At 46.2% G+C, this 23,318-nt stretch overlaps 1 protein-coding gene across 1 annotated transcript in view; it reads right to left on the bottom strand.

The window, feature by feature from the left end:
- SHFL (shiftless antiviral inhibitor of ribosomal frameshifting) overlaps positions 1-23,318 on the bottom strand; it is a 66,572-nt gene that overhangs the window by 26,046 nt on the left and 17,208 nt on the right. Inside the window, exon 2 of the mRNA XM_068272215.1 lies at positions 320-464. Coding sequence (XP_068128316.1) covers positions 320-464 — 145 coding nt within the window. The remainder of the gene's footprint in view (positions 1-319; positions 465-23,318) is intronic.

The raw sequence follows: 23,318 nt of genomic DNA, 5'->3' as shown, positions 1-23,318 counted from the left end.
ATGTATCATATGACAGCAGTACTGGCCATGTGACAGAGGACAGCAGCGTGTGTCATATAACAGCAGTGTATGTCATGACAGAGGACAGCAGCATGTATCACGTGACAGAGAGCAGCAGTGTGTGTTATGTGACAGAGGAAAGCCCTGTGTATTGTGATGGAGAACAAGAGTGTGTCATGTGACAAACGACAGCAGCGTGTATTATGTGACAGAGAACAGCAGTGTGTGTTGTGATGGAGAACAACAGTGTGTGTCATGTGGCAAAGGCCAGCAGTGTGTGTCATGTGACAGAGAACAGTAATGTTCCAACACTGATTACCATTAAGTTCATCCTTGCAGAGGATGATGATGTATTTACACACTTGATCATGATTGTTTCCAAATTCTCTCATGAGATGAACGGCTGTCTCTATAGGAACTTTGCCATGAAACTTCTCCCTCAGTCGCCGGATGCTCTTCTCCAGCTGCTTGAACAACAGAATGAATACTAAGATGTAAAAATAAACTAAATACAGTCTGCTATCAAGAGAAGTGATTAAACCAACACATGGCCTGATTAACGAAAGGCCAGTAAATTTTCTGGTACAAATGCCAAGGTAACTGCATCCACTACACTATTACTGCCACGTGCATTACCAATGTCAGCTGTGGTACCGTAGTAACGCCCAGGGTTACCCTGGTAACGTGTGTGACGCCGTTCTCCTGGCGTTAGCACTGGTAAAATTGCCACGCGCTGCTTGCACATGACAAATTTACCAGCTGTTCATGCATCAAGCCCAATGGGATATAGCGGGTATAGTAATCTGTTTATAGGACTATTAGTTAAAATTATTTATTGAAATTATCGGTTAGGTGTCTGTGCTAAAAAGTGATTTACCTTCATTGTGGAACATGAAAATGAAACATTAAATGGATTAGTATTATAGGAAATGTAAGTGGCCTTGTCTGTAGTGGATCCAGGCCTTCGATATCTAACACTTTTTTTCTTCTTGCTCATCCAGCCATATACAAAATTCACACAGGACACTCAAGCCAGGTTGCTGACTTTCACACGGTTGCTCACTCCTCACCCCCAGTTTATCTGCTCTGAAAGCTGCCATTGCATTTTATTGCATAGCTGCTGTAGTGAGATATTAAAATCTATCTTCTCAGTTCTTCAGCCCAATCTTCGCGATACGATTCTATTTACGATTCGATTACGATTTGATTTACGATCCGATTAAATCCGACATGTCCGATCCTGATTCGATTCGTTTCAATTCGATTTGCCATTGCAAAACAATGGCAAATCGAATTGAATCAAATCGAATCAGGATCGGACATGTCGGATTTAATCGAATCGTAAATAGAATCGTAATCGAATCGTAAATAGAATCGTTTCATGTAGATTGGGCTTTCTTGCTTCCCAGCTCAGTTTTGGCAGTTTGCTAATGTTTACTAAATGTATCTGACAAAGGAATATAAACAAAAGATAATGTTATCAACTTTTCTGATGAGACCAGAAGCTGCCCAATGAAGCAAGGAGCTTTCCAATGAAGGACAAAGTGCTGTGTTTAACTGTTTGAATGATGTTCTGCTCCCAAACATTTTTGTGGTAGTAGATTTTATGCTGTAAATAATCTCTTAGAACAGGAAAGGCTGAGTACCACTTTAATAACTGTAAAATAACATGATGGGGAAATTGTATAACATGGTACTATATACCAGTGTTCTCCCCAGGGCTAATTAGGTGGGCGGGCCGCCCGGCTGATTTGAAACCCCGCCCGCCTGTTGTCATGTGCTTGCCTAGCTTCTAGAATCCAGTGCTGTAATCCTATTTAATCTGCACATAGGAGTGCTCCATTGCCTGCTTTAAATCAGCGCCAGCTCTCGCATGCACAGTAGCGAAAGCTAAGGCTGTACCCTGCAGGAGCTCTGCCTGTCACCTCGAGCTTTCTGGTGAGACGGGGATTGGCTGGGCGGGTTGTAAGGGGCGGGACTCCTGCTCTGATTCTAATTTCTCCCTCCCGCCACCAAGGAGAAGTAGGATGTATGTTATGGCGGTGGTGGTGCCTCTCTCTCGTCAATGAAGAGAGAGGGTCAGCCAAGCAATGACGGACACACAACCCTGGGCAATAGCAGCAGCTTCAGGAGTTATGAGAGCCTCGTAGGGACAGCCGTGGAGCTGCTAATTAATTCTCCCCTTCCTCCCCCAGACTGCAGGTAACCACCAAGCCAGAGCATGTAAACGAGCTGCTGGTCTAATCCAGCTGGGGGGAGGCTCGGAGAGCAGCAGAAGCTTTGCAGGTTTATTTTTTTTGTTTTATTTTCAGTTTGGGGGCAGACTCCGCAGAGGAGACACAGCCAAGCACAGCATGTTCACTGACAGGCTGTCTGTAAGCCTTATGCTGGGCATACACAGCTCGATGCCCCCTTATCAATCGAGCCACTGATGGCTCGATTGATAAAATCCGACGTGTCCGATCACCGCGGGGATTGATTCTGCGCTCGATACCCGCGGCCGGACAATAGCAGCGAATCGAGCGGGAGATAAGAAGCACCGGCGGGGATGAGTGGGAATAGATCCAGGTGCACGCGCACGCGAGCGGGGACGTGGCGGGAGTAGATCCGGCGGCTAATCGGCCGCCGGATCGACCCGTGTATGCCCAGCATAAGACAGCCTCCTGTGCACTCGTCTCCTGCTGTGTCTCCCCCCTAGCTTGTGTCTGTAGTGCTGTGCTCCCCCTCCCCCTTCTCAATCACGCTGCAGTAACTTAGTGGAGCTGAAGGGTACGTACAGACATACGATAACGATCGTTCGTTCTGAACGACGAAAGATGTTAAAGGAGGTATCGGCCGATGATCGTTTGAAGAAAGGCTACTTTGAACATCGTTCATGTACGAACGATCTTGGAACGAGCGTTGCGTGCGCAACATGATGTATAAACTGATTTCAAACACAAGTGTCAAAAAGAACTGTTTGAGCATGTGCAAAGCTTTGAGAACGAACGATCAACGACCGATCGTTGTACAGACATTACTTTTTGAACGATGGTCGTTGGAAAAGATCTGGCAGAATGGATCGTCCTTTACCAACGACATATCTCGTTGGTCGGTCGTTTTAATGATCGTTTGTGCACTTTTTACGAACGATCGTCGGGCAATGCCGTCGGTAACGATCGTTTCAAACGACTATAGTCGCATGTCTGTACGCACCCGAACTCTTGCACAGGACCCAAGGAAAGCATATAAATGCACCCTGTGTTTAGAGAGAAAAGCCTGTGTAATTTGATCTCTTTCTGTGCCACATGACTGCCATTTCAGATAGGGCAGATATGCTCATTTGGAAGCACTGGATGTTAAACCTATGTCTGCTTCCAAGAAAGCAGGAACTAGAAACTGCAGATTTATTTTAGGATTTAGCAAGAAGTTTTAAATCAGGATGATACCATTTATTGGCTAACTAAAAATGAATAAAAATAAGCAAGCTTTCGGCCTTTCAGCCTTCGTCTGGCTTATATCCTGTTAGTTTGCAGGCTGGTGGTACAGACAGCTTATATACATGCAACATCAAAAGGGAAAACAGATTTTTTTTTCAAGCATAAATACATGTCATTAGGATGCCTTAATTCAAACAGACCATCTGAATGGGGTTAGAGGTTATTAGCTAAAATAAGGATCCTTGTTTACTCCATGCTCACAGACCTCGGATTAGGATTGACCCAGAGGTATCGTAAATTCTTAGTTCACAAGTTCAGCTAGAATGGCTGAGAAAGTTTAAATATCATCATTTTAGGATTTGTATCAGCTGTGACAAAGAAATGCTTTTATTTAAAGGTTGCTCTATGCTGTTGTGTATCTTTTAAAGCAGAGAGGAAGTTCTGAGTTCCAGTCCGCTTAAAAAGGGACCTGGACACCTTAATCTGAAACAATGCTAATGCTAGGTACACACAATGCAATTTTCTGACAGATTTACTGTCAGATCGATTATTCCCAACATGTCCGATCTGATTTTTGCACGATTTCCTATAAAAGTAAACAGAAAATCGGAAATCAGATTGGACATGTTGAAAATTGTCAATCTGACAGTAAATCTGTCAGAAAATTACATTGTGTGTATTTAGCTACATCGGCTTGCCTCCTCATCCTCCTTTTATTCTGTAAGCAAAGTTGCACTGGCCCTGCATTCCCCCCTCGCACTGTACCCGGCTAATTTTTCATGCCACCCGGCTGGAAAAAATTTCCGGGGAGAACACTGTATACTGTATTGTATAACATACTACTATACTTGAATCTACTATGCATGCTTTACCATGGCCCTGTTGTCTCTCTGTGTGTTTCTGCATATCTTCTAGTGAATGCACATTCAGGGTGTGATGATGTCATGTTCCACAGCTAATGTAACCCTCCATCCTTTGTTAAACTGCAAGGGTTTTCTGCTGCTCATCACTATAATCCACACTTGATGTCTGCAACAGCTATATGTAAGTAAAATTTTCTAAAGGGGCCCATACACTAGTCGATTTCAGCCATTGATCAATCGATTCTATGGAATCAATAAAATCGATCATAAATCGATTCTATCACATCTATTGATTGATCGATTTGCGGTCGATTTCAATTGATTTGATCTATCTGACAGGATGGAAAATGTAGGTCGATCTGCTGCTGGCAGCAAGTGTATGGCCACCTTTGAAGATTGCTAGTTGTCTGCTATAGTCCATGTCACTAACATGAGGGGCAGGAAAGTCACAACACTTGATTTGTACAATTGATCCAATTTTGTAAAGTATGGAGCAGTTAAAGCCAAACCAATTTTTTTTTTAGTATTAATGAGGAGCTGTCAGCCATACTATCTCAGGAAAAAAAACAAATATATAAGTAGATAAATACTTGTTCTACTTACATAACATATGTATTGCACTGTCCACGTTATGATTCCTGTGAATTTTATAAAGGAAAAGTAAAGAATCCTATTCTAGACAGTTTCCATATTTACTGTGGCTATTTTGAAGCCAGTTGTGATGTAATATCCGCCCTTAGTCTCCTCTGCCTGATTTGCCCGCCCTTCACTATAGAAAGTGCATTGTTTCAACCTGAGAAATGTTGGCCAATCAGAGAGGAACAGAGGTGTGGGATGGGAAAACAGGAGGGAAAGAGGCTTCGGCCAATCGGGCTGCATTAGTTAAGTCTGAGGGGAAGTAGAGAAGCAAAAAAAAGACAACCCAGCATGCCCTGCAACTTCTCTTTTGTGTACCAAATTTTCTGTGTACCAAATTAGAGTCATGTAAACTGGGGAATGATAATTTATCAACAAGAAAATTAATAGTGATTTTAACTTTTGGTTTGCCTGATTAGCACCCTTATTACTTGTTTACCAGACAATAAAGAATACATTTTTGATTTTATGCCCAACAGTTACTCTATAAGTAAGAATGGTGGAAGGGTTTAAACCACTATCAGTTTCTTATTATCTGTTTATCCAATGGTAAGAGAGCTGACTTCCTGTCTCTGTGACACCAAGAGCACAAACGTGGGCTCATGGTGTCACAAAGAAAGGAAGTGAGTGACAGCTGTAAAAACCTACTTTTTCACTACTTTGCAAACCAAGTTTTTTTTTTCCAATGATATCGCCATATAGCCAGGAAATGGGGTAATTTTTGCAACAGCAGTAAAACAAACAAACAGAAAAACACAAAATTTGCGATATTCTAGTACAGAATTCTAGTACCAATCCCTACTCATATAGAACTCTCCCTCTACCGACGCCTTACACAGAACTGTCCCTATACCTAACCCATAATCCTCCCTGGTGTTGCCTAACCCTTAATCATCCCCTCTCTGGTGGTGGTGCCTAATGCTAAACAATACCCCCCCCCCCCTTCCAGTGGTGCTTAAACCTTAACCTCCACCCATTCCACAAATCTGATGTTTTTGGTGTCTAAACCTCCCCCCCCACGCCTTCTTCCCTAGTGTCGCCTAACCCTTAAAGAGAACCCGAGGTGTGTTTAAAGAATGTTATCTGCATACAGAGGATGGATCTGCCTATACAGCCCAGCCTCTGTTGCTATCCCAAACCCCACTAAGGTCCCCCTGCACTCTGCAATCCCTCATAAATCACAGCCGTGCTGTGAGGCTGTGTTTACATCTGTAGTGTCAGTCTCAGCTGCTCCCCCGCCTCCTGCATAGCTCCGGTCCCTGCCCCTGTCCCTTCCCTCCAATCAGCAGGGAGGGAAGGGATGCAAGCAGGGACTGGAGTTCTGCAGGAGGCGGGGAGAGCAGCAGACTGACACTATAGAGATAAACACAGCCAGCTCTGACAAGCTGTTTGTCAGCAGCGTGGCTGTGATTTATGAGGAATTGCAGAGTGCAGGGGGACCTTAGGGGGGTTTGGGATAGCAACAGAGGCTGGGCTGTATAGGCAGATCCAGCCTCTGTATGCAGATAATATTCTTCAAACCCACCTCGGGTTCTCTTTAACCATCTACCCCTCGGTTAAGTGGTATGATTCCCCATCGCCCCCATGCTGGTGCCTAAAACTTAACCTCCCCCCGCCGAAGAGCTGCATTTTTTGACAATGAATTAAAGTTTGGGTGCCCGGAGGCGCCCGATAAAATGTTGCTTGAAAATTGCGGCATTACATAACAGGAAGCCTCAGCAGCCACCATTTTATCAGGCACCTCCAGGCGCGCAAACTTCACTTCATTGCCGCAAGTTGCAGTGGCTCCCGTCACCCAAACTTACCTTCTTTGCCGCGGGGCCCTTTTTTCCGCCAAAGCTCCTGCGCCCTATTTTCATGTTTCGGTGTTATAGGGTCACTGAAAATGCTACATGCAGCACGTTTTATGCAAATCACGAGTGAGAACGAGCCCTTAGTGTGTCAGTGACAGAGTAACAGAAGCCTCCCCAACATTTTGTCCCCGACAGATTTTGCTATGTAACAGGCTCTCATACTGATTGTCAGTCCTAAAGGATGACACCATCATTTGCGCACATCTTTCTATCCTAATCATATTTTAAGCTACCACAATAAAACAATCCACCTTATAAATTGTTTTCAAAACCTACTTTGTTTCTTTAAGCTGTTGCAGGTAGAGTTGAGCTGAAATTTTCGAAATTTCGCATTACTATAATTACGCATGCGAAATTCGCGATTACGATGCGAAATTGCGGTAGCGTAATTGCCATTAAAATCGTAATTGAAAATACCGTAAGCGTAATTTTCAATGCGAAATTTCGCGTTTCGTTCATGCCGTAATTTCGCATTAAACGCTACCGTAATTTCGCGTTAAACCGTAACGCTCCGTATAATCTAAAAAAGCCGCCGACTTTAAGGGTTAATAGCAAAGCCCCCTTAAATGCTAAGAGCCTCAAATTTGGAGAATATATTAAGGAGATCAGGAGGAATAAGAGGAAAAAATTTTTTTTCAAAAAGACCTTATAGTTTTTGAGAAAATCGATGTTAAAGTTTCAAAGGAAAAATGTAAACATTTAAAAACCCGCCGACTTTAACGGTTAATAGCAAAGCCTGCTTAAAGTTTAGGAACACCAAATTCCCAGGGTATATTAAGGGGATCAGTGGGAATAAGAGGAAAACATTTTTTTTCAAAAAGACCTTATAGTTTTTGAGAAAATCGATTTTTAAGTTTCAAGGGCGAAAATGTCTTTTAAATTCGGAAAATGTCAGTTTTTTTTGCACAGGTAACAATAGTGTATTATTTTCATAGATTCCCCCAAGTGGGAAGAGTTTTACTTACTTCGTTCTGAGTGTGGGAAATATAAAAAAAAAACGACGTGGGGTCCCCCCTCCCAGACCTCTTTAACCCCTTGTCCCCCATGCAGGCTGGGATAGCCAGAATGCGGAGCACCGGCCGCGTGGGGCTCCGCACCCTGACTATACCAGCCCGCATGGTCCATGGATTGGGGGGGTCTCGGAAGGGGAGGGGCAGCCAAGCTTTCCCCTCCCCCTCCGAGCCCTTGTCCAATCCAAGGACAAGGGGCTCTTCTCCACCTCCGATGGGCGGTGGAGGTGGAGGCCGCGATTTCCTGGGGGGGAGGTTCATGGTGGAATCTGGGAGTCCCCTTTAAAAAGGGGTCCCCCAGATGCCCACCCCCCCTCCCAGGAGAAATGAGTATAGAGGTACTTGTACCCCTTACCCATTTCCTTTAAGAGTTAAAAGTAAATAAACACACAGACACTTAGAAAAAGTATTTTAATTGAACAAAAAACATAACCACGAAAAAAGTCCTTTAATATTCTTAATTAACCATTAATACTTACCTGTCCCTTTAAAAGCCAGTTCCCACGCAATATCCTCGGAAATATACTAAACAGTTACAATATAACAAAGTTATTACAATGTAACAACTTTGTTACATTGTAACTACGCCGCACCCGACGCCACTCGCCGCTCAGCCGCCGCACCCGCACGCACCCGACAGAGCTCTGAGCTATATAGCTCAGAGCTCCCTAAGCATCTTTGTATTTGGGCTCCAAGGAGCCCCATTGGTCCTTAGCAGACCGATGGGGTTCCTTTAAATCAGAAGGAACCCCATTGGTCTGCTAAGGACCAATGGGGCTCCTTGGAGCCCAAATACAAAGATGCTTACGGAGCTCTGAGCTATATAGCTCAGAGCTCTGTCGGGTGCGTGCGGGACGCTAAGTCCCCGCCGGCTCCCGCTGCCTTCCCCGCCTCTCCCACATGTCACCCACATGTCACCCACATGTGGGTGACATGTGGGTGACAGATGTGGGCGGGGTGGACAGCGGGAGCCGGCGGGGACTTAGCGTCCCGCACGCACCCGACAGAGCTCTGAGCTATATAGCTCAGAGCTCTGTAAGCATCTTTGTATTTGGGCTCCAAGGAGCCCCATTGGTCCTTAGCAGACCAATGGGGTTCCTTCTGATTTAAAGGAACCCCATTGGTCTGCTAAGGACCAATGGGGCTCCTTGGAGCCCAAATACAAAGATGCTTAGGGAGCTCTGAGCTATATAGCTCAGAGCTCTGTCGGGTGCGTGCGGGTGCGGCGGCTGAGCGGCGAGTGGCGTCGGGTGCGGCGTAGTTACAATGTAACAAAGTTGTTACATTGTAATAACTTTGTTATATTGTAACTGTTTAGTATATTTCCGAGGATAATGCGTGGGAACTGGCTTTTAAAGGGACAGGTAAGTATTAATGGTTAATTAAGAATATTAAAGGACTTTTTTCGTGGTTATGTTTTTTGTTCAATTAAAATACTTTTTCTAAGTGTCTGTGTGTTTATTTACTTTTAACTCTTAAAGGAAATGGGTAAGGGGTACAAGTACCTCTATACTCATTTCTCCTGGGAGGGGGGGTGGGCATCTGGGGGACCCCTTTTTAAAGGGGACTCCCAGATTCCACCATGAACCTCCCCCCCAGGAAATCGCGGCCTCCACCTCCACCGCCCATCGGAGGTGGAGAAGAGCCCCTTGTCCTTGGATTGGACAAGGGCTCGGAGGGGGAGGGGAAAGCTTGGCTGCCCCTCCCCTTCCGAGACCCCCCAATCCATGGACCATGCGGGCTGGTATAGTCAGGGTGCGGAGCCCCACGCGGCCGGTGCTCCGCATTCTGGCTATCCCAGCCTGCATGGGGGACAAGGGGTTAAAGAGGTCTGGGAGGGGGGACCCCACGTCTTTTTTTTTTTTATATTTCCCACACTCAGAACGAAGTAAGTAAAACTCTTCCCACTTGGGGGAATCTATGAAAATAATACACTATTGTTACCTGTGCAAAAAAAACTGACATTTTCCGAATTTAAAAGACATTTTCGCCCTTGAAACTTAAAAATCGATTTTCTCAAAAACTATAAGGTCTTTTTGAAAAAAAAATTTTTCCTCTTATTCCCACTGATCCCCTTAATATACCCTAGGAATTTGGTGTTCCTAAACTTTAAGCAGGCTTTGCTATTAACCGTTAAAGTCGGCGGGTTTTTAAATGTATACATTTTTACTTTGAAACTTTAACATCGATTTTCTCAAAAACTATAAGGTCTTTTTGAAAAAAAATTTTTTCCTCTTATTCCTCCTGATCTCCTTAATATATTCTCCAAATTTGAGGCTCTTAGCATTTAAGGGGACTTTGCTATTAACCCTTAAAGTCGGCGGCTTTTTTATATTATACGGAGCGTTACGGTTTAACGCGAAATTACTGTAGCGTTTAATGCGAAATTACGGCATGAACCCACTGTAATGCGAAAATTACGCGAAAATTACGCTTACGCGAAATTTCGCGAAATCCTTCTTCATTACGATTATGTACTTACGGCCATAATCGTAATTACACTAATTACGCGAAATTTCGCGAAATCGTAATTAGGTCATTACGCTCATTTCTAGTTGCAGGGTCCTGAAGTTCAGACCGCGCAGTCAAGAATGTCCAGAATTCATGCTTGCCATGCGGGAACTATAGAATCACTGTAATACTCTGTTTGCTGTTTATAGACAATTTACTGTTTATAGACACTTGATCCTCATGGCAAAACAAAACACATTTTTTTCATATCAGTTTGGGTACAATAAACGCTTCATAATGTTGTGCAACCGTAACAGAATAAACTTGCAAATGAGGAACTGATGATTTCACTGCTCTGAGTTACAAAGACATATCCTACCTAATAAATGTCCAGGAATCTGTGTCCAAGGGCTTTCTGTGTCAGGCGCCGAGTGTGCAGACGTGGAGCCATGGATGATGCCATGTGCATGTGGGCCGGACAGACATGGTGCCGCACTGCCAAAAACAGGCCTTTGGGGATTCACGCGTTAGAACGCGGTAATCCCCATCTGGCAGCAGGCCAAGCAGGAAGTGATGTTCACTTCCTGTTAGCGAATTGATGGGGGATCTGTAACGCTATGGGGGATGGAAAAAGCCCAAGGTTTTTAAAACTGAATTTTTCCATGTCTCAAGGATATGCTGGGAGATGCATGCCGGGAGCCGTAGTCCGTACAACTCCAAGGTGGGAGATGCACTCACATCTACATACTACGGCTACCGGCTTGCACTGCATTTGCAGGGAGCAAGCTCACAAGCAGATTTTTTGAAGTGGAGCCAACTGCAGCCGGTGATGGTGACCTTCCCAGGGACAGGAAGCCCACCCTCGTAGGTAAGCCATGGCGCTGCCCCTAACCCCCCCCCCCCCCTTCCCCAATGGCATCCTGTGTAAAGAACCTCCTTAACAACCCCCTCCCCCTGGTATATTTGCTACAGGCATTGAAACTCAAGAATCAAACATTCTGCAGAGCTGCATCTGACAGCACTAATGATGTGGTCACCAAATGATACTTTTCAATGTAAATCAGGGTGAGGAAATATTTTACAGTGGCACACACTGACTAAATAATTTATAAAGTAATATTGAAAAAAATTAATAAATAGGCACTTTTATTCATTACTTTAATTTTACTACAGTTCCCCTTTAACACTGGAGGGTATCTGAAGTATGGTCAGCACTGCACTCTCCCATAAGCCAAGACACAGAAAATGTACTGCATATCATGCTTTCCTACTGATGCAGTGGCTCCTCCTTAGTGAATAGCTGCTGGCTTACCAAACAGAAAAAGTCAAGTTTTAAACCCTGGTCAGCAGAGCCCTTAACCAGTAAACTATCCAGCCACCAGTGGACCATACCATCACTTCACAATGTCACATTTAAATGTGGTCAGATGCTCTAACAGCCACACTCCCCTCCAACAGAGAGAAAAGGAGAGTGGTACATGCCATATTCTGCAAAAAGGCTGGTCCTCTGCAGAGGTGTTAACACAGAAAAAATAGGACTCTGAATGTACAGAAAAAGTAAACATTTTACAAACGCAGCCTCCACATATCCCTTGCAAACATCATTGCTTAGTGTTTGTTTTAGAAGCCTTCTCTCCCACATTTGTTCTGCATTGGCCATACTCAGACATGCTGCCAAACCTGTTTCTGTGGCAGAAATATTCACTTTGGTGCCCTCGAAAATGGTTATGAACTGCAAGATTTTGAGTATTCTCATAAATATACAATGTATGATCTATCCTGATATAGTAAACGTGTCTCTGTTAAAGTACTGCTTCGGCTGGCAGTGTTAAGACAGTCATTGTAAAGTCACTTGGTTTGGCTCATTGATAAACGAGATGTTGTGCTCTGTGGAAAAAAGATGCTTTGACGTTCCCACAGGAAACAGCAGGCATTGGGGGACAGTGATCTGAACAGATTAAGTACTATTGCCGGTGACAATGGCAGGGCTGTGGAGTCAGAGTTGGAGTCTGAGCAATTTTGGGTACCTGGAGTCAGTGGTTTCATAAACCAGGGCTGTGGAGTCGGAGTTGGAGCAATTTTAGGTACCCGGAGTCGGAGTCGGGATTTCATAAACTGAGGAGTCGGAGTCAGATGATTTTTGTACAAAATCCACAGCCCTGGTATTAGACTAAGGAGTCGGAGTCGAGGAGTCAGAGTCGGAACCATTTTGGGTACCCGGAGTCGGAAGATTTTTGTACCGACTCCACAGCCCTGTTATAAACTGAGGAGTAGGGAGTCGGATGATTTTTGTACCAAATCCACAGCCCTGGTAAGTATTTGATTAAGGAGTTGGAGTCGAGGAGTCGGAGTCAGAGCCATTTTGGGTACCTGGAGTCAGGGTTGGAGTCAGTGGTTTCATAAACTGAGGAGTCTGAGTTTTTGTACTGACACTGGAGGCCACTTGTACACACTTTAGATTTTTGGTCAAAAGGATCAGAAACGATCATTAGTTAAAGAAAAATCTAGGGCCACGTGTGGTAAGCGTAAGACCTCTGGTGTTCTGTTCCTACCTCTAGGCAACTGTGAGGAAACACGGAAAAGCAGCCACTTGCTCTCAGAGCAGGGCGGCTGCTTCCGTGTCCAGCATGGCGGCGCGGCGTGGAGAAACCGCCGCAGGCCGCGTGGGCAGCAGAGGACGCGGAGAAGCTGCCGCATGCAGTGCGACGGCTCCCGCGGCGGATAGCGGAGACGCTGCTGGTGTGGCTGGGACGCATAGTCCCTCTGGGGTAAGAGTGACGCGCGCGCTGAGGCAGGGAAAATATGGCAGCCAGAAGTGAGTAACCTGACCAGGCTGGTCAGCTGACTCTGGCTTCACTCCTCATTGGTCCAGCAATTGGGGAGGTGCTGGAGAGATTACTGTGTATATATACTGCCGACTGTTCAGTTGCTGGTTGTCTGGCGTTGCGAACACAACGTGGGAGCACTCAGACCCTTAGTCAGATCCTTAAGTGTGCCGGGACCAGCTGGAGCTGTAATCCTACACTTAGCTAGATTCTGTTGATAGCTTTAAGTACTAGTTTGATTGTGATTATCTGTTATGACCCTTTGCCTGCCTGACTATCCTCCTGAACTCTGATCTTGTACCTTGCCATTCTGATACTCTGTTGCCGAACCCCGGCTCGTCCTTAGACTCTGTTTCTGCCTCCTGACTTTGTACCTCGATATATCTGATACCCTGTTGCCGAATCCTGCCTGTACCTTAGACTCCGCCTCTGCCTTCTGAATCTGTACTTTATCTGTCCGTGTGTTACGACCTGGCTTGTTCGACCTCGAGAACCGACCTTACTATTAGAGGCGGTTCCCCGTCCTGTTAGTGACACTTCCTCCAGAGTGTCACTCGCAGATAATCCTTCCTACTCTCAGCCTGACTCCTCCCGCTTTGGGGAGTTCAGGTCTTCGGAAGGAATCCGTGCAGTACTCCTTACTGCTCTGAGGCCTAGTCCTCTAAGTGTTACTGTTGCACCAAACACTACACTCTACCCGGGTGTACAGAGGTTAGCGGGTATATTGGATTATCGGTGATACTGCAGATCACTTATAATCTGGTATATAATCTGTATTCCCAGTGATACTGCAGATCACCGGTAATCAGATCCTCTCTGTGCTCTACCGTTCGTTACAGCAATGTACACACTGTATTTTTGTCACCTTCATGAGTTGGCCAATATTCTGTTGGTCCCCATTGCAGTTCTCCCAGTCAGAAATCCCCATCATTTTTCCCTCCTCCCTTTAAGGTTACTGTAATTGGTCCAAGCTTTGTAAGGGTTTGTCTCCTTCCTCTGAATCACCTGGGACATGTGAGGGTGCAGGCTAGTGTTGTACCATATTTTCTGGCTGAACTTAATGGACTGATGTCTTTTTTTAACCAAACTATGTATTGTGGCCAAATGGATTGTCGTGTCCATTTATTTTAAATGTGACCATGAATTAAAGCAGATCGTTTTGAACAATATAAATTTTTAGCGACGCCTTTCAACCAAGTACTCACATAAATAGAATATCCAGGCTGGCTGCCAATACGTAGTTACAGCTTTCATTGTAATCAAATAATGTTTCTAGAAATTCTAAACAGTAACTCAGAACGTGCTTATAATTGAAAAACTGATCTATTTCAGATTCAATCAAGCAATGTAGCACAGCGAGAGTACCTAAGCCTTTTTATGTCTTTTCCTGTACAATGCTCTTAATCCACCAAAACACTAGAAGTGGGTATTATTATACATTTTCTACTTGCAGAAACTGCAGAGACGTTTAGCCAATAAACGGTGCAAATAACTCACACCTAGTGCTTAATTCACAAAAGCATAACAACTGCTATCACGGCAGTTATCACGCGATCTGCCATGTGCGAAGGTTTGCACGCGTAAAGGATTACTCTGCGTGATAAAAGAACGTTTGCGCGTGAACACGTGGGTGTTTTACACGTGTCATCGCACGCAAACGTTCGTTTATCACGCAGAGTAATCTTTAACGCGCGCAAACCTTTGCGCATGGCAGATCGTGTGATAACTGTTGTAGTAGCAGTTATCACACTTTTGTGAATCAAGCCCCTAGTCTGCAATACCAAATCAAGCAGGAGCTGTGCAATTCAGCCATAGACAGTAGAGAGGGTTCGGTCACACATAGTTGTAGACTATGCAGGTATTACTCTCACACACCCCTCCCCATCTAATCTGCATAAGGAGCTGAAGTCAATTGGAAGGGTTAGCATGAATGAATTCCCTGGTGATGGCATCTCTGGGGCTCGCCTGCGCTCATCCCTTTGGTGTTGCATTCGGGTTTGGGGGTCTTGATTGGCGGCAGAGCTTGGGGCCCCCACCTGTCATGTGCAACAGTGTTTGCGTGTTGTTTAACCACTTGATGACCCAGCCTTTACCCCCCCTTAAGGACCAGCGCTATTTTTTGTGATCTGTGCTGGGTGGGCTCTGCAGCCCCCAGCACAGATCAGCTGGCACGCAGAGCGACGAGATCGCCCCCCTTTTTTCCCCCCTATGGGGATGATGTGCAGGGGGGGTCTGATCGCTCCTCCTGGCTGGCATGTTGCGGGGGTGGGGCACCTCAAAGCCCCCCCCCCCCCCCCCCGCAGGGAAATTCATCCCTCCCTCTCCTACCTGCTCCCCCCCCGGTGATCGGGGCTGCACAGGACGCTATCCGTCCTGTGCAGCCAGTGACAGGCTGTCCCCTGTCACATGGCGGCGATCCCCGGCCGCTGATTGGCCGGGGATCGCCGATCTGCCTTACGGCGCTGCTGCGCAGCAGCGCCGTACAATGTGAACAAAGGAGACAAATGTCTCCTACGTTTACATTTAGTCTGCGAGCCGCAATCAGCGGCTCGCAGGCTATTCACGGAGACCCGCTCCGTGATCTAACAGGAAACGGCCGCTCGCGCGAGCGGCCTTTCCTGATTAATTAGGGAGGCACCTGGCGACGCAGAGCTGCGTCGCTGGTCCTCCAGATACCACTTTGCCGCCGCACGGTATGAGTGTGTGGTCGGCAAGTGGTTAAACTTTTTTTTCTGCAGTTTAGTTAGTGAGGGGGATGTGAGAGGAATACTTGCACGAGGTGCCCACTGCTCGTCACCTAGTCTACGACTATATGTGACCGAACACTCCTGTCTATGCCTGAATTGCACAGCTCCTGCTTGATTTTTGGTATTGCAGACTAGGTGTGAGTTATTTGCCCCGTTTATTGGCTGACCGGCAGTCTGCATACCTATATATAAATGGCAGAGCACTGTCTGGGGAGGGAGCAATTGTTCCTCTTGTGTTTGAGTCGAAGTGTACCGAGTGTACCTGGAGTCGGATTTGGAATCAGAGTCGGTGATTTCATAAACTCAGGAGTCGGAGTCGGATGATTTTTGTACCGACTCGACAGCCCTGAAAATGACCCTCTCACTATTTCAGGCAATATGAAATAAAGCGAGCGTCACACTCCCCGGCACTCTGAGCCAGCAATCCTCCATGTCTCCATGTCCTCCAACTGGAATTTATAAGTTGGTATGTGACCAAGATCACACGTGATTATATCCAGCTATGCTTTCCTGGTCTTTTGCAGCATCCCTGGAATCTTACTGTGGCACCTAGTTTGTGAAAACCTGCCCCAAATAATTGCTGGACAGTACATGAGCTTGGATGTACTACGTTATCGGTTGTGGAGAACTGACTCTTAGGCTACGTACAGCTCAGGACTTTGAATCCACCAAGCAAAATTGGCATGTAGGGCTTGTTCACACCAAAATAAAGAAATAAAATAAAATATAATATGAGCGGTTCAATTCCGATCCGCTCACCAAAGCGCTGCCTGTACCATTTTAGGGCGATTTGCCTCAATGGAAGGTATAGGGAAATCGCAAAGCGTTTGAAAAAATGCTTTGTACAGCGATTTCCCCAGCTCTTTCATGAATAAATACATTGTACATCCGGGTGAAAGAGTACATTGTACAGGAAGTACTCCTGGTTCGGGGCTTGGCTTCATAAGCTAAGTACACACGGGGGACCCTTGTGGCTAGTCGCTAGCGCACAGGGGACGCGTGCGACAGCTCGGCGACAGCTCCGCCAGTGCGACAGCTGTCTACACGTCTCTGCCCAAAGGCAGAGACGCGGCGGGAGCTGTCGCCGAAGGTTCCTCCCTCCCGCCGGAAGCTCCATACATTGTGTATGGAGTTGCTGTCGCTATACACACGGCGGACTAGCGACAGTTGCGTCGAAGTTGCGGCGACAGCTGTTGCCGACGATTGACCAAGTCAATCGGCCAGCGACAGCTCAGACTAGCGACAGTTTGTGGCGCGCGTGGAATACACACGGGGGATCTGTCGCTGCAACATGCGCGTGCCACGCGGTTGCAGCGACAGTTGTAACCCGTGTGTATGTACCATTACTGGTGGAAGCTAACAGAGGCGGGGATCGGGAGCCTGGAATCGAGTGGGAGACGCTACGAGGCTGACTGACGGCCTCAAATAAATGAAGCCAGCTAGTGACAAGCAGATTGCAGCGCGGGGGGTGGGCGATGGGGGCTGGCAGCAGTGGTACAGTGACCCAGAGGCCTGTGGGTCCTATTAGGATTATAATATGCCACCTCGGGTTCTCTTTAAAGCTTTAGTCTGTAAAAACAAAAATGGTGCAGACTTGTCAGGTGTGCTGTAGAACATAATGGCTCTGATTCATGAAGCTGCGCTGCTACATGACACAAGTGCGAGCTAAATACAGGGTACATAGTAACTATGTTAACCTGTACAGGACCGCGTCACGCCGATGGGCGTAACCACGGTGGCAGCCCCAGGACCGCCTAACGCCGATTGCCGTAAAGTCCTGGGGCTGGCTTTTGCAGGTGATCGCACGCACGCTGCGCGCACATCTCCACTTGGTAGGCTCCGCCTTCAGTCTCCCAGCGGCGATGGCCACTAGGAGACTGTTAGATGGCGAAACCGCCGTCTATTTAGTACATACAGCGCTGCGATCTAAGGCAGCGCTGTACGGGGGACAGTCGTAACACTTGGCTGTCCCCTCCAGAAGGACAAAACCGATTCGCTGTGATAGGCTGAAGCCTATCACAGCCGATCACGCTGATTGGCTGGCGGGAGCAGGGAGGGAGGGGGGGAAGAGGGAAAAAAAACATTACAGAAATAAAGACGGAAATATTTATGAGAAACAAAAAACATTGGGGGAGCGATCAGATCCCACCAACAGAGAGCTCTGTTGGTGGGGAGAAAAGGGGGGAAGGAAATCACTTGTGTGCTGAGCTGCAGCAAGCCCTTAAAGCTGCAGTGGTTGCATTTACAATGGCTGGTATTTAGGGGGGTAAAGCCTGTGGTCCTGAACAGGTTAGTTAACATAGTAGAAGCTGCACTAGTGAAGTATCGTTGTTGCAATACTTCACAGCACCCAGGAGTGCGTGTTACAGGGAACACAGGGCGCGTAACTAAGAAAGGCATGCTACGCAGCACAACTGCACGTAGCCCTGTATTTAGTGCACGATGGTCTCCTGTATAGCAGCGCAGCTTTATGAGGGCCACAACAGTTAGGGCTGGTGTCCACTAGGAGCCGCAGCAGTTTCCCATTCAGCTGCGTATCCGATTGTACTGCAAAGACGCAGCCTGAATCGTTAAGCAATGCATGCATGGCAATGCGTGGCTATAGGGATCCGGCTGCATGCTGCAGAAAGCTGCACCATGTCGCCCAGATCTCACTGCAAAGCCATTGAAAAGATAGGAACCTGCCCCTCACGCCTGCAGGGAAATGCTGCAGACTAAACGGTCCCTTCCCACTGCCTGCTGTGTGTCAGCGGGGCTAACAAGAGAAGGGAGCAGTCAATAGCTGCTGTTTGCTTTGGCTGAGGTCAGCTGTACTTTATCATTTTGCTCTCTCTGATACCAAAGAAGAGTTATTTACATTCAAACAAGGACACTGCTGAAGAGGAATTGCAACACTCTGAAAGAGATAAACTAGTTGGAAGACCTTGCACTGATCCCGACCCTATGCTGTACACAGCCTACCTGTCAGCTTTCCGGGACCTATGGCCTGGTGGATCCACGGTCCTCTAATCTACACAGCCCACAACTCGGTCCAAACAATGCCAGACTGGCCTGGCAACATGCACGACGACAGCAGGTCTAATGTACAACTGTGTCCATCCACTTAGTTGTTTGTATCTGCTAGTGTAGGTTGTAGCATGCATTTTGACAATGGATAGTAAGGGATTTGGGAGGTGTCTGGAGGTGGATTTATGATACTTTTGATATGACTGTCAAAGGCTGTGTGCTGTATGCAGCTTACCTGTCAGGTTTCCACATGCTATAATGGGCTTGATTCACAAAGTGGTGCTAACCTACTTAGCACGTCTAAAGACTTTAGGCGCGCTAACCAGGGTGCTAAGTAGGTTAGCACCGGTTTTCTCAATCAGTTTGCGCGCTAAGTACCGCGCGCAAAGTCCTGTGCGCGCACTAAGTCCCATAGGCTTTAATGGGCACTTCGCACGGAGCGCCCTGTGCTCTGTGCAGTGCGCGTGTAAAGTTTTGCGCGCATAAAGTTTTGCGCGTGTAAAGTTTTACGCGCGAAAAGCTCGTTTAGACGCGCTAAGGGGGTTTTCACAGGCGTGCTAACAGTTAGCACCGCTTTGTGAATCAAGCCCCATATGGTGGATCCAACGTCCTGTGCTCTACACCTGTCAGGTTTCCACACCCTAAAGCATGGTGAATCCAAGATCCTGCATGGTAAGTTTACTTGTATCCAAGGTCCTGAGTCTACTGTTCAGCTTTCCACAGCCCATGGCACTACTGATCCAAGCTCCTGTACTGCACAGAGCTTTTAGGCAACCTTTCACAACCTGGGTGCAACAAGGTTCCAAGGAAGCTGCGACTGGCCAGGAAATCATGGCTACTTAAACACTGGGTATAGTTACATGTGAACTTGGTCCCATTCCAATTTAAGAGTACCAGTTTAGTAGTAACTTCAAACTTTACCCAGGAAACTGAAACAGGAATCGGAACAGATTGGAAGGGTCACAATGAGAGCCACACTGCACACCACATTAGTGAGTGCATAGAGTTGTCTTCACCCTATCCTACAACTTAAACAAAGTCAAGTAAGAGTAGCGCAAACCAAGCTGGATGAGTGCAGCTACAAGGTGGGGCTGACTCCAAGCCCAAAGGGAAGACAAAGTACACAAAATTACCTCAGCGCAAAAAGCAATCAGTTATCTCCCAGGCAGATATATATTTTTATGGCCATTTTAATCGTGTATATTTATGCAAATTGTTGCATGTTATATTTTATGATTGCTTCATTTATGCAGATGCAAAATGTTACATCCTCCTTTTTGATTCCTCATTTGGACCTGAGAGCTAAAGGGGAGGAGTTTTATGTATTTATTCCCCTTGTGGTTGTGTAGCCCCACTGATTGCTTTTTGCGCTGAGGTAATTTTGTGTACTTTGTCTATCCTACAACTTAGGATCTTTGTGGCCTTAAAGAGAACCAGAGACGAAGCATCCTCATGTATTTTATTACATTTATCAGTGGGAACATGACAGTAAACACCTACCCTGCTTTTAGTTTCATTCTTATCTGCTTAATTAGTCTATTAGCAGCTGTGATAAGAATCTCCGACTGGCTCAGTCTAGGTTTGACCTGGAATCATTATAGCTGAGTCACTCTTTTGTGGAGTCTTTTCAAGCCCAAGCCTGCCACCTCCTGGCTCAGATTTCCTGCTTTGCATACTGAGAGCTGTGATGACATGAGAGGGGCTGCTGCTGCTGAGAGAGAATCTCTGAAACAGACACGTGTGGCAATATGATCTGTGTGCTCTGTGTGCACTCTGCATAGATACTGATAATGACTGCAGTTTCATTCCTATGAGAGAGACTTCCTACAGGCAGCTGCACATCATACCAAAAAGAAAGCACACAGATGAAAGGCTGTAGCCTTTCTCATATAGCCTAGATAGCAGCCTAGTCTCATATAGCCTAGACAGCACATCCAGAACAACTCATAACCCGGGAAGCAGAAGGGATTTGAGCCGGCTGCCATATTTGTTTTTTCCTGGAGCAATAATGGATTTAAAAAACACTAAAAAATGCACACCAGAGCAGCGAAATTATCAAATACAAATACTGCAATTAATTATAAATTTATTCTTTACAAGCTATCGACTGATATGTTTATTTTGTGTGAAACGTTCATCTCTGGTTCCCATTAAGCAGCAAACAGATATTTGCCTTTGAGCAGGGTTTGCCTTGAGAAAGGGACCCTGTGTGGTCCCGAAACATTGGCTTTTTGGACTGTTTCTATGAATGAATAAAAATACATATAGGAGGTGCCAGCTTTATTTTTGAAAAGTCACAAGTCTGCTGCTCCTACTATGATGACCTCAGGGATATGAAACAGCACACTGCAACATCCAGGGCTGCCTCCTACATTTCTTATCTCTTAGCATTTTGGCACTAGATCCATACAATCACCTAGTTTGTTTTCTGCTTTCTCCACTTATTCCTAATGCCTTGCACACACCAGGCTGATCGCTGGCTGAGCGGCCAACGGAGGGCCGGGGGCCATTGTACAGAATAATGTAAATGAAGGAGGCACTCCGTCTTATCTGGTCTTATCTGAGGAACGCTTGTCTGAGAGGTACTCTTTGTACGCAGTGGGACAACACCTGTACTGCCAGTGGCATCTTTAAAACACATTTGGATGTCTTGATAAAGATCACAGACGAGGGATTGCAGACCGATCTGTTTACTAAACCTACAGACCGGAACAACCCTCTCAGGCTGGACAGCTTTCATAACAGAAATGTAATTAAAGCCATTCCCAAAGGACAGTTCCTGAGAGCCAGGAGAATAGCCTCCACAGAGGAAGGTTATCAAACCGCAGCTGATAGGTTGACAAATAAATTCCTATCTAAAGGGTATGTCCCCAAAATGCTGGGGAAGGTGCGGGCAGAAATAGGGGAGGTCCTAAGGGAATCTTTACTGGAAAGTAGGCCTAAAGGTGAGGGGTCCGTAGATCGGATACCGTTTGTGCAGACCTATTTCAAACAGTCGAGATTGGTCAGACAAGTGGTCAATAGGTACTGGCCAATATTACAACAGGACCCAGTATATGGAGTGATCTTCAAAAATGCCCCACTGTTTTCATTTAAAAGGGGGAGGACTATTAAGAACATAGTCAGCAGAGTGGATCTTTCAGAGAGGTGTGTGGAAATGCATAAACTTACAAAGAAAAGAGGAACTTTCCCATGCATGAATTGTAACTGTTGTGGGGCTATCATTAAAGGGGACCATATCAGTCACCCATATAAAGGAGAAAAAAATGGGATTAACTCCATGTACACCTGCGACAGCACGTTTGTCGTGTATGCACTGAAATGCCCATGCGGGCTCCTGTACGTGGGGAAGATGACAAGGGACGTCAGAACCAGAGAACAGGAGCACAGAGGCTCAATCTGGGGATTCAAATCATCTGAACCAAGCAGCCACACTCCGGTGGGCAAACATTCCCATTCCCGAGGACATGGAGTGTCGCAGCTAAAGTGGATGGTGTTAGACCATGTAACCCCCCCCCCCCCCCTAAACCAGGAGGAGATAGGGACAGATTACTATTACTACAAAAAGAAGTGCGGTGGATGAAGAAACTTGATTCAATTACACCTAGGGGCTTGAATGAAATGTTTAGCATGAAATGCTTCTTGTAGGTAAATGCTGTCATTTGTTTCTCTCCTACAGGTGGTGATGACTAGTCATCGCTATGGTGGGTGGAGAGAGGGACATCTGCATCGGTGGTGCAGTGAGTCTATGCATTGTATGTGTCGTGTGGTCTGTGTATCTACAAGGTATTTCCTAATGTTTGCTTACACTTATGATCCAGAAGGTGTTTATTTGGGTAGACATCTGATTGTAGTGCCCAAAGTGATGGACTGAGCCCTGAAGGGTTAAATTGGACTTGGACTTACCCTTAGGGGTTCACTCAGATGCTGGTCAGATGACCAAAGAGGAGGGTCTCTCAATTTGGGTGTGGTGCACTATTGATGTTCATAAGTTTGCTGTGTTAGTCTTGGTTGCATGTACACCTGAGGAAGGGGGAAACCCCAAAACATGTTGTGTTTGCTACTGAATCGATAAACGCAAGTTTATACGCCACTTGAGTGCCTCCATTTACATTATTGCATACATTTCGGTGGAGAGGTGACCCGTGAAGGGATTGTGCACCGGCGGACCAGGTGTCATTCCTGGTGTGGGAGCCCAGCTCAGCAACCTCCTGTTGTTGTGTGGCCATTGTACAGACGCTGGATTCTCAGCCGAGGGGGTTGTTAATGGCCACCTCAGCCGAGTATCATCTACAGTGTATACGCGGCTCAACAATCTATTCTTACCGTTCACAACTATTTCCTCTTTTGCTGCTTCCGGAAAGCTTTTAACACACTAAAATGCAAACGAAAATAGCAACAATTGGAGGCTGCAAATTCCCTGCTCTAATCTCCTGTCCTCTTATCAACTTCTGCTCTTTAGCTCTTTACAACATATCTTCCTTCCCCTGGCCACAATACCAGTCAGA

Source organism: Hyperolius riggenbachi, chromosome 3, assembly GCF_040937935.1.
Source record: "Hyperolius riggenbachi isolate aHypRig1 chromosome 3, aHypRig1.pri, whole genome shotgun sequence".
Classification (NCBI taxonomy): Eukaryota; Metazoa; Chordata; class Amphibia; order Anura; family Hyperoliidae; genus Hyperolius; species Hyperolius riggenbachi.
This window is presented reverse-complemented; position numbering and strand designations above follow the sequence as displayed.